This window comes from Colias philodice, chromosome 6 (genome assembly GCF_061535455.1).
Source record: "Colias philodice isolate Cphi_HAF_F1 chromosome 6, ilColPhil1 Martin Lab GWU primary, whole genome shotgun sequence".
Classification (NCBI taxonomy): Eukaryota; Metazoa; Arthropoda; class Insecta; order Lepidoptera; family Pieridae; genus Colias; species Colias philodice.
The window spans coordinates 4,103,343-4,117,768 of NC_143091.1; the positions used below are offsets into that span (position 1 = coordinate 4,103,343).

The 14,426-nt window shown below is 33.4% G+C and overlaps 1 protein-coding gene across 2 annotated transcripts in view; it reads right to left on the reverse strand.

Annotated features, from left to right (window-relative positions):
- Asap (ArfGAP domain of ASAP) overlaps positions 1-14,426 on the reverse strand; it is a 52,335-nt gene that overhangs the window by 36,608 nt on the left and 1,301 nt on the right. For both annotated transcript variants that reach the window (XM_089696209.1, XM_089696208.1), the window contains exon 2: positions 4,791-4,863. In XM_089696209.1, the coding sequence (XP_089552335.1) occupies positions 4,791-4,863 (73 nt within the window). The remainder of the gene's footprint in view (positions 1-4,790; positions 4,864-14,426) is intronic.

The following is a 14,426-nucleotide window of genomic DNA, read 5'->3' on the forward strand; positions in this document are numbered from 1 at the left end:
TACTTTCAATTTTTCCGCTAGGCTCGCACTCTTTGTATGGATTGACGCAAGCTGCTTTTAATCAACACGAAATCCCCGAAAATGAAAGCTACACGTGGCTATTATTTATGCAAACATGTTTTTATGAGCAGCGGGAACTATTTTTTGTGTACTAGCTTTTACGGTGCCAGTTGTAGTAAAATAAGCTACGTCCGTTGGTTTGCAAGGCTTTTGTATAAATATTTTTTTTTTGAATACATGTTATATTTTTATAGCTCAGCTAAAAAAACGAACACTTACTTCAAATTGAGAGCAATATGTTTAAATTCAAAGTCATAAAAAATGTTGTGTGGTTTTATGAAACCACGGTAAAAGTGAAACTGTTCGAACAGTTCCGAACACTGCTTTGTGTAGCGCATGTCGCGTGACGGTCGGCTGCCGAGCTGTAGGTATACCTACTTGGCAGCCGCGATACACGCGACATGCGCTACACAGACCAAAAAGTTTGAGACGATGTAATAAAAGTTTCACTTTAAAAAAACTGTTTCACACAGCTCCATTTATTCAATAATTTCTCACATTGGCTGCTCTAAACATGGAGCATATTGGATCTAAGATAAGCCCCCATAATAAAATATTCATATTCAAGAACAATATCCCCTATTCAATATGAGCACGTGCGAGCCGATACTCGTTCCGAAAAACCACAAAGAGATACAAATGGAAGAAACGCCTTCGTTTCTTGGAAGACTTCCAAGGGTGGGCCATAAACGATGTTATATTGGCAGCGTTTAAAGATATACAGTGTACATTTTAAAGCACGTTTTTGGACAAACACGTTAGTAAAATGATTACCGAATGATTGTTTTATCGGTAAAATATCAGGATTATCTTTTGTGAAAAAAACCCATGCATGTAAATCGCTTGGAGTACCTACATATTTTATTTCATATTGCATGCAGTGATGGATAAAAGTAATGCGACCGGCATTTGTGTATGTTAGATGGGATATAAACAAATTCGGTTGAAGCATCTAGTATTCTCACACCAAGTTTTCACAAATCGTTTAACCAATAAAGCTGGTTCAAAAATCATTAAATATGTAAATGGCTTAAAAAGTAAAGTAAGTACAGTCATTAACGTCATTTACTGCTTAGATAAAAGGTATCTTTATTTTAAGAAGTCACAACATGTTTTTATCTACCACCTTACTCATCCTAAGCTCTAATGCCGAACATTCTAGAACTGCATCACAAAGGTACCCTTACCTACCAGGCGTGCAACGTATCGTTTTGCTTTTTGCGCGAGTGACGACCTTGCACAGCTGCGGCAGTCGAAACCCGCGCGACCAGTTTCGACCAACCCGTAAACAAAACCTAGCACGCGATGGAATTACAAGTCAATAAACTCCTTTAATGGTCTGATCCGAAGAAACGGAAAAGGGAAAGTGGTTATTTTTTTCTACATTATCTATGGAGGTTTTACATTATCGAGCTGCACGAAATGTAGGTCAGGTGAACTCTCGCTAATAGGACACAATTTGAGACAAATATATTATTATCATTTACTGATTCGAGCTCTTGTATGCTCGTTTTCAAATGCAATATCTTTTTGGATTTATTTCAAAAGTTATAATACTACTTCTATGTTATACAAATATCACAATCTAAATGAATAATGTCTGTTGTGATCACTACAACAAATAAATCTGTTACTGTCTGGTCTGGTGAAAGATAACAACAGGTTCATTCATAACATTTTACCTTTCGAAGTGCGTATTTGCTTTATCATGTTTACAATATTTTTTGCTCACATTTAAAACATAATAGAGAAGAAAAAGTGCATGGTAGAAAGTCAAAGGTCATTTCTTAGTTTGTTCAGATGAAAGTGATTAAAACCTGTTATTGCTATACGCAATTTGCATGATAAAATCAACGTTTCCATCGGTATGCGTACAATACTTTTCATTTGTATTTAACTGCTTATTACCGGATAGATATAGAGACCGATCATCATCATTCATCCACAATCATTTATCTATGATTGTATTAATTAAAGAACGCGTAAGAAACTTTCCAGTCCCTACGGCGAGTAGCGCCTTATTTGGTCGCTTTTCTCTGTATAATATGTGGAATTTGTAATTTAATCCAACCTAGAACACAAGTAGCGATCTCGAGCGTGCTAAACCAGACGTCGACCCACTTTCCTTCGGTGACACGTGAAGGGAAACTTACTCGGACCTTAGTGGACCTTTTCGTAGTAAAGGTTAATTTTAAGCCCTCTAATATTTTTATTAGTAAAACAATCATACTGTTTACTGGTTAAAACAAGTCGTAGAGATCTCATTTCAATATAATAAAAATTGTTTGTATATTTTTTACAGCCGCTAACAATGTCTAATTTAGGTTGGTTAAGTAGGTTAACAAGTTAAGTTTCAAGAGCTTTCTGCTTTAAAAAACATTTAACATAAAATATATTACTATTCATAAAAGTGTCTCTTTTCAAACTATATTCGAATTTCGTTTTAATTGGCTTGCCTGAATAGTCTAGTAGTAGACAGAGCATGATGTTTCTCCAATTTATATACTTTATCCTAATATCAAATTACTTAATATTTTTTAAAGTAATAAAAAAAAAAGATTTCCGAAATAAAATTAGGAAAATTTGAAACGACTTTCAAAAGTAAGTACATATACAAAACATGAACGCTACTAAAAGATGACGACATGTCGTAATAATAAAGCAAACGGTGAAAGTTTTTTATCACCAGATGCTGCCAAAGTGTAACAGGTATATTTTACCAACATGGCCGATATCACAGACTCTGGTCTCTGACAAACACTGACCGTAATGTATAGCAATTTTTTATACTAGGTAGTGCGTAAATTTGTCTTGCATTATTGATTGAAATTAGTAATAAATTGGAAAATTGTCCACGTACATAGAAGAGAGATAACTCCTCTATCCTTCGGAAGACCTACTACTACCTACTACCTAGCTACTTAGGTACAAGTACAATCAAAGACAATGTGAAGACAACTACGTATATTACGACTAAGTAATATTCTACTAAAGTCGCGTTACGATATCACTACATAGTATAAAACAAAGTCGCTTTCTCTGTCCCTATGTCCTTATGTCCCTATGTCCCTTTGTACGCTTAAATCTTTGAAACTACGCAACGCATTTTGATGCGGTTTTTTTTAATAGATAAAGTGATTCAAGAGGAAGGTTTATATGTATAATAACATCCATTAAATAGTGGAGAAGTACTGTTATTTTTGAGGTTTCTAATGTGATGTCGTAAAAAATTACATTTTTTCCGCTTACATTGCAAACGCAGGCTGAACCCTACGAGTTTTATCAAAATAATGTACTAAGTATTATACACATTGAAAAGGTCTACAGAAAAGTCCGCGATGGTATATGTCTATCTCTTATGGATAACCCACAATAACTTTTTTTTGTCATTTACTTTTTACGACAAATAATGGCTAATTTTCGAAGCGATTTTGACCAATACAGCATTAATGCTTAACCAATTAAATACCTTGAATACTTTGTTCATTTAATATAGATCTATATGGCCCTTTACACAGCATGATTTAAGTGAATATTTTCGAAGATATTACAGATTTAAAAATTGCGGGACGTAGCGTTTGCGGCGGTACCGGCCGGCCGCCCGGCTATAGGTATATTTTATACCCGTGCGAAGCCGGAGCGGGCGGTGCGGGCCTCTATGTTTTTATATACAAGTTACAACGTTCACAGTTTTTCTGTAGTGTATTTAGTATCAGCATTGCACCCGTGCGAAGCCGGGGCGGGTCGCTAGTATTCTATCTAACGATGTTCAATGTATTCTATAAAGCCTGTGGCTGAAACCTATTGTGTCAGTATTTAGGTCATTCCATTTCGTCAGTCTAACAAAATGCAGTCGGAATAAATACAATGTAGTTTTTCCAATTGCTTTTATAACGTTGAATGTGGAATTTGAAATCAATGTAAAAACCGTTCTTTGTTCGTCTTTTAGATAAGATGTCGTACGGTATCAAGGTACCGGGTACGGTATTAAGCACAGTATCTACATAATATTTTAATTCTCTATCTCTAAAGTTTTGTAACATTATGTTTCTACATACTAATTACAAAGTTCAAACATACCGTCTGTATTGCGGTACAAAGTTTAGATGTTAGGTTAGGGTCAATGAATTAACCGTGAATGTCCCTATGGACCGACCCATCTATCAAATCTAATGTCTGACCACATAAACCCTCCCTCATCTTCAATTTACGACAACAATCTAAATTGTATACAAAGAAGTCGGATAAAAAGCACATAACATTTAAGTTACCGAGCAGAAAGATAAATCACCCAAAAGGAAATCAATAGAGAGAGTATTCAAATGCCGAACTAGTGTCTGGGCTATTTTAAGCAGCCGAGATACTTCCGAAACTATTTTGGTGCAATATCGTGTCGTCCGAGGAACGAAGCTTAAACATCTCGATATAGCATATCGTTTTAGTCCAAAGGAATTCCTACCGACACGTCTCGTTGGCGACACGGATGTTCTTTATGTTTGGAATACCACGCGCGACCGAAATATCTCATGTCTATTATTCTTCACCATATTTAATGATAATAAAAATAATATTGAAAAACATTTTTATCAGTATCAAGAAGTTAAGTGCGCCCTACATTCAATAAAATATCCGATTCCAGTTAAATTAAGTAAAAATCATTAACATTCATTGTCTCATGTTCCTACTTAACTACATAATTAAAGGCTCATTGTTAAGGTTAAATAACTTACCATTTCCAGAATTGTGGATCGCCTTTATCGCCTTTTTGAGTTTCGCTAGGCCGTCTCGATCGAAATCCAGAGTCTGCAACCAATAGATTTGTTTTAAAGGTAACCAAAACAATAAGAGTATAGGATACTATTTTGACCTGAGTATCTTCTCAGTTACCTATATTTCCAATTGCAAAGCAATTTATATTCAAATACATATGCGCGCTGCACACTCCAACCATCATGACTTGACCTTGTTTTTTATCAATGCCTGTGATATAAAGAGTTCACAATAGGACCCACGAGCCATTCAATTCTGATGCGCAACAAACATCTGCCGCACCAGCCGGCAATTAATCAGTACCCCTCGAAATTGAGCAACCAGGACCAAACTTAAATAAAACTCACTTTATTTCCAGCTCCACTTACTTAATAATAAACATTGCCCTTTTAACGATACGTGCCTTTGAGAATATCCGACGCTTTTAGTTTGAGAGTGGCTAAAAATGAGTATGGTAGAGAAAGTTGATAAATTAGTTAGGTATTAGGTTAACACAAATTGCCGACGGTATTCTGTTTATATATATTACGTAGTAATAAATACACATTAGGGTGGAGTGATAATGTATGAAAGAAATTTTTTTTTATTTTTTTCAAAAGGCATAGCGACAGAAAGGTGCCTTTTAATGAGTGAATTCAGCATACAAAATATTGTTTACCTGTCTTGATGTTTTGAGGTGCCCCAACCCAATTGAAAATTAGAAAAATTTGATTTTTTCGCAAACTTTGATTTATTTTTTAATCACAGTATTTTTATGGCCTCCAAGTCTATTATATAACAAACTTCTTTGTGATACACTAAATAATAGCCTGATTAGTTGTTTTAACGTATTTCATTAATGAAAATGATATTATAGAGGAATGAAAATATCAGAAATAAGTAATTATTTAGTACTAGCTGCGCTTGCGGTTGCCTCGCGGTTTCACCCGCGTGGCACCGCTCCTGTTAATCTAAGCGTAATGATATACAGCCTATAGCCTTCCTCGATAAATGGGCTATCTAACACCGAAAGAACTTTTTAAATCGGACCAGTAGTTCTTGAGATTAGCGCATTCAAACAAACAATATCTTCAGCTTTATAATATTAGTATAGATTATAATATTAGTATAGATAACGCTGTTTTTTTTTTCAAAATTAGGCATTAGCAGTTGTGATACTGATGCTCTTGCCATTATAAAATCATTTTGTTTACTTTCTCAGCAAACTGCACTTGAAGCTTATGTCACACATTTGATAATATGCTTTACGGCCTGGGCAAGGCATAGAAAATCTTTGATATTCTGAAACGTAGTCAAACCGCTTTTCACGATGTCTTTTAAGGTTTCTTCAGATAAATTAGAAGTCAGAGGCTCAGTTTTCTAACATTCTTGCCACATAGTTAATTTGGCATAATTTTTTGAGCAAGTACAAGAGAATTAAAAAAAAATGCATTTGCAACTTCAAATATCAAATAACCTTTGGTACTGAGTGACAAAATACTTCAGTTATCTTTTCTTGTTCTTTTTTGTTAGTTTGTCGGTCTTGATAAGCTTTTAATAAGCGTCTATATTCATCGAATATGGTGTGTCGAATAAGTTGTAGTACTCTATTAAAGCTAATAGTGGGAAGCGATGCTTTTCGCCACACATCAAACATTTCCGTAGCTAATCTTTCGGATAAATCATGAATTTTGTTATTTTATCAGGTTTAAATTCATATCTAATAAATAAGTAATAGTTTCTTAGCATCAGTATAAGTTGGTAATTGAGACACTGGGTACTTATCTGGCAAACAAAATACAGGACAACATGTCGTTTGTCGTATTTTGACTTCCAACACTTTACTGTAACAAAGCGGAATTATAGATAGAACTCACATCAAAAATATTAAATTATGATCTTAATTGTATTTACGCGTAAAATATAACTAAGAAATATTACTAACATTAGTGTTATTTCCTTAACGGCACTGTTCAAAATCAACGTTTCCTACAATAAGATTCGGCGCAAACGGGCCACCGACCAGAGCCACTGGTAGCCAGCGATAGCCACTTTTTTATATATTGAAATATTATGTATTATGTGTCTTCCCGTTGGCAACCAACGAGATAACACAGAATCTGATTTAGCGTTAATTTGTCAAAATTAAACTTTAATGATTTTCGACTAAATTTTTTGAATTTCTGAAAGTTCATGATGTTGGGGGCACCTCTAAATGTATCATCTGCAAAGTATAATTTTGCATGTGTATTTATGAGCAATAATGACATCTTTTTACAGGTATGCCGAAACGAAAATGAAAAAAAATATTTTTCACTCCACCCTAATACACATATTTAAGTACAATAAACTGTTTTTATTGAACACACCCAAAATAATTTGCCGATCGTTGGTTTGAAAAAATAATTCGCCAAAAGTATAATTACTCTTGAATTACACTAAAATTGTATCAAATAACTGAAATATGTTTTATAAAACTGCATCTCTATCCTTAAATATCTGATATGACGAGAGAATTAATATAATAAAGTAAAAACCGTAAGCGAATTCCGTCTAAAGATCAGTAAAAAATAAAAATATTATATGGCATACTGTCGCTGTCGCGGGCTTATTAAAATCGCATTATAAATTGTGTCACAAGCATTCTCTGTAACGTATCAAGCTGTTTATATTATTTTTTGTTCCTTCCTAGTTCTACAGGTTTAAGCAAGCCGCACCCTTATAAGGCAGTCGTCTGCTTACAATTGGGTCACGAAGACGCACATTCTTTGCACATCGAGTAAAGACAACAATAAAGTAGCGATCGCTATAATACACAATGGCATATAAATGTAAACAACAAATAAACAGCGTGTCTCATTGTTATTAAGTCGTTGAGAGTACCATAACAAGGCCATAACAGAGTTGTAAAATGATACTATGATTTTTAGACCATAATATATTAAGTTACGTGTGTTGTTTTATGAATCATCTGAATAAATGATAGAGACGCACTTGGCTCTCATGATAATAAGTAATAACGTAATAATTATTATCAACTGAAATAAAATAAACAAAACTGTTTCTCCGTTTCAACATCACGTATGTGTGCGTTTAACCATGAAATCGCTAATTGTACTACAATTGCAACCGATTTACTACTACATATTATCACAGTATTACAATATTATTTCCTACAGTAAGGAATCGCCTTTGATGTCGCGCGATGCCGCCGCCAGCGTAGGTACTTACGCTGCCACACGAAAATACGCTAGGGTTGCAACAAATGGGAAATAAAACAATTGTGATTATTAATATTATGATGAAATCATTTATTCATATGTACATTCAAAATAATTGCGATTATTAAATCTGATGTAATTATTTGTTCATAAATAAATGTATAATTACAGATATTGCACTGCTAAATATTTACGTGGACACTATTTTTGGATGTTCTTAATTGTATATTATAACATTTAACTAAGTAATGCATTCGCATTGGGATGTACAATCTGATTAGAAAATAATGAGGACAACATATACATAGCTTTGATTTTAATTCAACAGATACAATTAATACAATCTTTCTGAAATATTGTTTCCTTCTGGGATTTCAATGTAGATTTACATCCGTAAACGGAACAGTTTTTGCGCGCCATAATAGAATATGTAAACTGTACCTATGTATAATAAAATTATTACACAAAAAATACGACTGTGTCGTCCTTTCGCGATAATTAATGCAAACTCAGCGTGATTGCATTAAGATTAAGCGGCCCGCGTCGCCCGACCCCCCGCCAGTTCCCCTCCGTTTCTCTGCACAAGTACATTCGTCGCCATACTGTAGGAAATATGGTAATACTGTGATATTATTATCCGTACAGGTCAATTAAGGAAAGCTAGCATGTTCACACTACTCACACTTATGCAATTTTACTTACAGTATGTTCAAAAATAAATGCGACTCTAGTTTCATTTTAGACTTGAATTGTAAAATGGTGCGTTGTAGATAAATATATGCAAATATAATTATGAAAGCTCTCATAATTTACCTGTAAAATTATAATTTAAAAGTAAATCAATTGATGAACTTAATTATTTATTCTAATAATAATCAATTGGATAAAAGTAATTATCAAATAATAATTAAATTTCAGGTCATAAAAACAATACAAATAACACGTGTACGCTCACTCCCAACACACGGATGGTTGTTTTGATAATGATTTAAATAACGGACGTCTTCTGCAGTTGCGGAGCAGTCTTGTCCTGACTTTGGTCGAGTAAAGATATCTAAGAAATATTATATTTGTAGTTATTCCATATGTTATTCCATATTTTTCTAACAAGATCCTTATCATCCAAATTTCCACATTGGTGAGAAAAATTTACATTTCTAATGAAAATGAACAAAAAATTAAATGATTTTATTAAATACTGTAAAATAGTCTATAATTCTTCCGTTTACTGTATCACAAAATTCTTCATAGATTTTTAGATATTCGTACTACACCAATTACATCACCCTGTATTTATAAACAATTGCAAAATAAAAGCTACACATAGGCCGGGAGATACTGACACAAAATTTCGGGTCATTTGTAACAGAATGGCGGTTCTACAGGGGTTACGCAATGACAAAAAGAAAAATGATGGTCAGAACGCTGGTACCGGCGGACTAGTCACGTGGGCGTTAGTCGAACTCGTCGGATAAATAGCGAAAGTCAAACGATTTGTAACACAAAAATTTTAGAATTTACCGATAGCCCATAAAAAAGATGTAGGCGGTAGTGTCATGCCATACTTTTCCGGTGTAACTACGAATAAAATCTTACAATAAGAAAAAAATCTTATACACATTCGCCACCTCCCACAGGTATGGCATTATCACACTTCTATTTATAATCATTCAGGAGTTGTTGAAAAAAAAATGTAGGGTGGTACACATCGTTTGGCGAGAAAAAAAAATTCAAAAATTTGCAGATTTTCCGCGGTATGGCGTCTATTTGGAATCGTCCGAAAAGTATGGCATGACGATTTTAGTAAATGGCTGCACGACGATGGTTAACTGTGCAAAAGTTAGCCCGGTACAAATGGTTGAATTGTTTTTTTAAATTAACGCATTCACGTCGGTAAGGCGGACTGTAACTTTGTAAGACACATCGTAAAAGTATGGCATGACACTACCGCCTACATCTTTTTTAAGGGCTATCGGTAAATTCTAAAATTTTTGTGTTACAAATCGTTGGACTTTCGCTATTTATCCGACGAGTGTGACTAACGCCCACGCGACTAGTCCACCGGTACCAGCGTTCTGACCATCATTTTTCTTTTTGTCATTGCGTACTAAGACCCCTCTAGACCGCCATCCTGTTACAAATGACCCGAAATTTTGTGTCAGTATCTCCCGGCCTAACATGTGCAATGTGTAAATGTGTTGACGTTCCAGCTCTTCTTATTATACCTATACCGAAAAAGGATGTAGTAGACAATTCTTAAAATACAAAAGAAATAAAAGCTGATATTTTAAAAGAAATGCATATTAAAATATTTTAAAATAGAGATTGCGTACTTAATACCTACAATATTGAGTGAGTTATTCGTTGCTTAATTTGCATTTTATATCCAGGAAATGACGTTTAAAAATATTCAGAGCTCGAAATTAGATCATCGAGTCTTTAAATTAATTCTGTTATATTTTAGAAGCCTTTAATAAAATGCTATTTATGTTTACATTCCTCACAATTATTAACAAGAAAAAATATAAACAAAGACATGCTGCACACGCGGAAGTTTTTTCACGAAACAAAACAATGGGTTACTCAAGATTTAACGACACAGTTTACTGATATAAACGCAAATACACAATATTATAATAACCATAATAATTATCATTATTATTAATGGCATATTGTATTAAAAACTATTTGTATTGTGTACATATAATAATGTTTTGTAACTGAACTGTGTAGGAACAAGAGTTACACATCGTCCTCCTCTCACGACTAGTTATGACTCATTTCAATGCAATTACCGAACTTTTATACGCACTTGATCTTGGCATTTGACTCATGCGAAGATTTTTTATATTATGCTTGATAAGTTGTATTTACTGTTGTTAAGTTTAATGTTGATCTGATAATCATAAAATTGAATATTGTTTACTAACGTTGCGGTGTAACATAGGGTCATTGCGCCTGTTCGCGTCCACTTAGTGCAGTTGGAAAGTTTGAAGGAGAAAATAAAAATGTTCCAGAACAAATTTCAACGCAAAATTTATGTAACGTGTTCATTACATAGTCTATTTTAAGATTTACTTTCAATTGTGTTGGAAATATCATGTGGTTTTTATTTATTTAGACAAATAGCAGAATTAGGCGTTTTACCCAGTTCGCGTCCAAAAATTCCAGTTTGCGTCCACCCGTGGATCAGTTCGCGTCCACCAGCTTAGAAAAGGAATAAAGAGTGTATTGGGTGATATTTTATCAGATAAATGCAAATAAAAATTAGATTTTAATAAATTATTTATTTACGAATATAGTTATTTAATAAAAACCGGCCAAATGCGAGTGGGACTCGCAAACCGAGGGCTCCGTATTAACCTGTTTTTTTTTCACGTGTTTTAACTGTAAATGTTTATTTTTTCAATGTTTCCCTTATTTGTGCTATAAGACGTTGCTTCGTACCAAACTTCAAGTGTCTGTGTTCACGAAAAGTACCCTGTAGGTTTTGATTCCCTGGCGAATGTTGAAATTTGCGAAAATTTGCAGCATAAACGGCTGTATCTTTTGATTGCTTTGGCTTATAAGTTTGATTTTTTCACTGCTTCAAGGGACCGTAGACTTGAGTATTCAATATAAATTTCAGCTTTATACCTCCACGCGTTACTGAGAAAAAGGGTCTTGACAGAAAGACAGACCGGCAGACGGACATACAGACGGACGGATAACAAAGTGATCCTACAAGGATTCCGGTTTTTCCTTTTGAGGTTCGGAACCCTAAAATCAACATTATTATTAATATAATTCACTGTAAGGAAACTGGAAAAACTTATTTATATTTATCTTCTCATCATTAATAGAACTAAAAATTAACAAAAAAAGTTACGTTATGTAAATAAATAATAATCAGTTCTATTAAGATTACCTACCTACCCTATTTTTTAGTATCTAATGAATTAAATTTCTTCTTTGTTTATATTATTTTCTTAACCACAGACTTATTGACTCTCATTCTCAAAGATACTAGTCTCATTCTTAGACTACCCATTTTAAAATGAAAAAAATAGCATAAAAATTTGCTAATTTGAATGAAAATTTAAATTATCAACTTGTATTCTTAGTCAAAAATTTACAATCTATTTTAAATTACATATTTTAACAAACAATTCATTGCTACGTAATGAAAAATAATGTGGACGCAATATGTTCTATTGTTATGCACTATAGGTATAGTTTGCGCCCACCGTGGACGCAAAATGGAAGTTGTACGAATTCGGTGTAGTAATTCGCGTCCACCTTATTTTAGCTATTAATTGTAAAAGAAATAAGCTGATTTATAATCCATACTATTCCATGTTTTGTTAGCAAAGTAAAGAAACAGTTACATATTCAAAAATTCACATTTAACAATAAGATACTTACCGTCAAACGCAACGCTGCGCACTATTTTTTTCTCAAAATCCCGCGCGTTTCTGCTCTCTCGTTTAATAGCCAAAATTAAATATTTTTTTTAAATAGGATAGGCTGTGCGCAGGCATATTTTGAATATGTGTGCATGTCTCTTATACATTGAGGTATTATCGGAAATTTTTCTTATTACAATTTTACTTAAAGTATACTTATTTTCGTGAATTTTCTAAAAGATATCCGCAAAATGGACGCGAATAGGCATGTGGACGCGAACAGGCGCAATGACCCTACCTATTCTATTAAATGCACACTATGCGTAAATGTATGAGCTATTTTGTTGTTTAATTTAATTATAATTCATTGTCAATCCAGGCGAAGTCAGGCCAAGAGGCTCGTATCAAATATCAAAATTACAGGTTGCAGTGGTCGAAAGCAAATAATTTTATCAAACCGGGTGGAAAGTAAATGAAAACACAACACAAACGAGTATGTCGGAATATATTAATTTGATAGCGAAAGCCGTTGACCTTGTAACCCGAGGCGATGTCGAGTTCTGGTTGCACTCTTTGTACGAGCTGCACGTATCACATGTCGATAGACGATAAGTACCATTAAATTCATATGAGCATCATCATAATAGGATAGTCGGGATAAGTCATTCGACTAAACAAAGGCGCGTAACTCTCGAGTCTTGACTATCGAGTTTCGACTTGCACTAATGATGTTTAGAAATATTAATGAGAATACATTTTAAAGTATGTATTATTTAGTTTAGTACTAACATGTATTTAGTTACATGTAGCCTGCTGATGGTGAGGTTATTAGTTTTTTACAGACCTAGATTCACAAGGTTGCAATAATCACTTCTGCTGTAATATACACCTAGGTACCTCAATTGGTAAAAATCATGAATATAACATACAGAATTTTATGAGCAAAAGTTGATTGTTATTATTTAAAAAGGTAATGTTGCAATTGAGTAGGTCTCGGTGTATTTGAATTTCATTAAATATTTCAATAATTTCAAGCAATTGAATTGTTTAAGGTCATAATGTAATAAATGCAGAATCAGGCTGTGGATAACTAATAGTAAGTAGTCATTTTCTTTGCAATAAACATTTAAATTCAACAAAAAATACTCTAGAGACTGTTAAGACACTTTAAACATAATAAATTAAATGATTAAAGGTATATTGGGAGTTTCACAGTATCATCATCATCAGCCCATACATACTCCCACTGCAGGGACATGGGCCTCCTATAATACGGGTTCGTTTCACAATATAGGTACATCTATTTTATATAGTTCATGTGCATTATCGGACCACAATTTCATATATTATGTCTCCACAGTGGTTGAACATAAGATGATTTGCAGTCAAAACAGTCAATTCAAATTTTAGTAATCTATCAGATGATGAATTATATGAGCCTGAAAAGCCACATTGGAGTCATATTCAACATTAAAGAGTTGAGTACATAATTTTATAAAAAAGAGAAAGTAAAAGACATAAGTCAGGTTATTGCTGCTTATAAATAAACACAATACTTTCGCTTGATCTTAAATTTTACAATACTTAATGTATGTATGTAATGTATGTTCATTATTCTGTATTTTATAATTTTCATTTTTAAATCTAACTGTGTATACATACTTATAAGTAATATTCAACAAGATACAACTAATACTTTTTGCAAAACATGATTAAATTTTTTATTGCGAAGGTAAGGAAAAATTAATGGAAATATGTATATTGAGGAATGGGATGAAATGACTCATGCAAATGTTTCAACATTTCAAACAACAACAACATTTTAAACAACTTCAAAAAAAGGAGGTTCTCAATCCAACCCATACTTATACATATACTTATATATTTTTTTAATAGATGGTCCCTAAAAATATAATGTTACGTACATACTGTTGTTTTGTTTAAATTAGGTCTTTGTATTATTACTTAATGATACCCTTACTACCAGTTTTAAAGAATTTTTGAGAGTGTT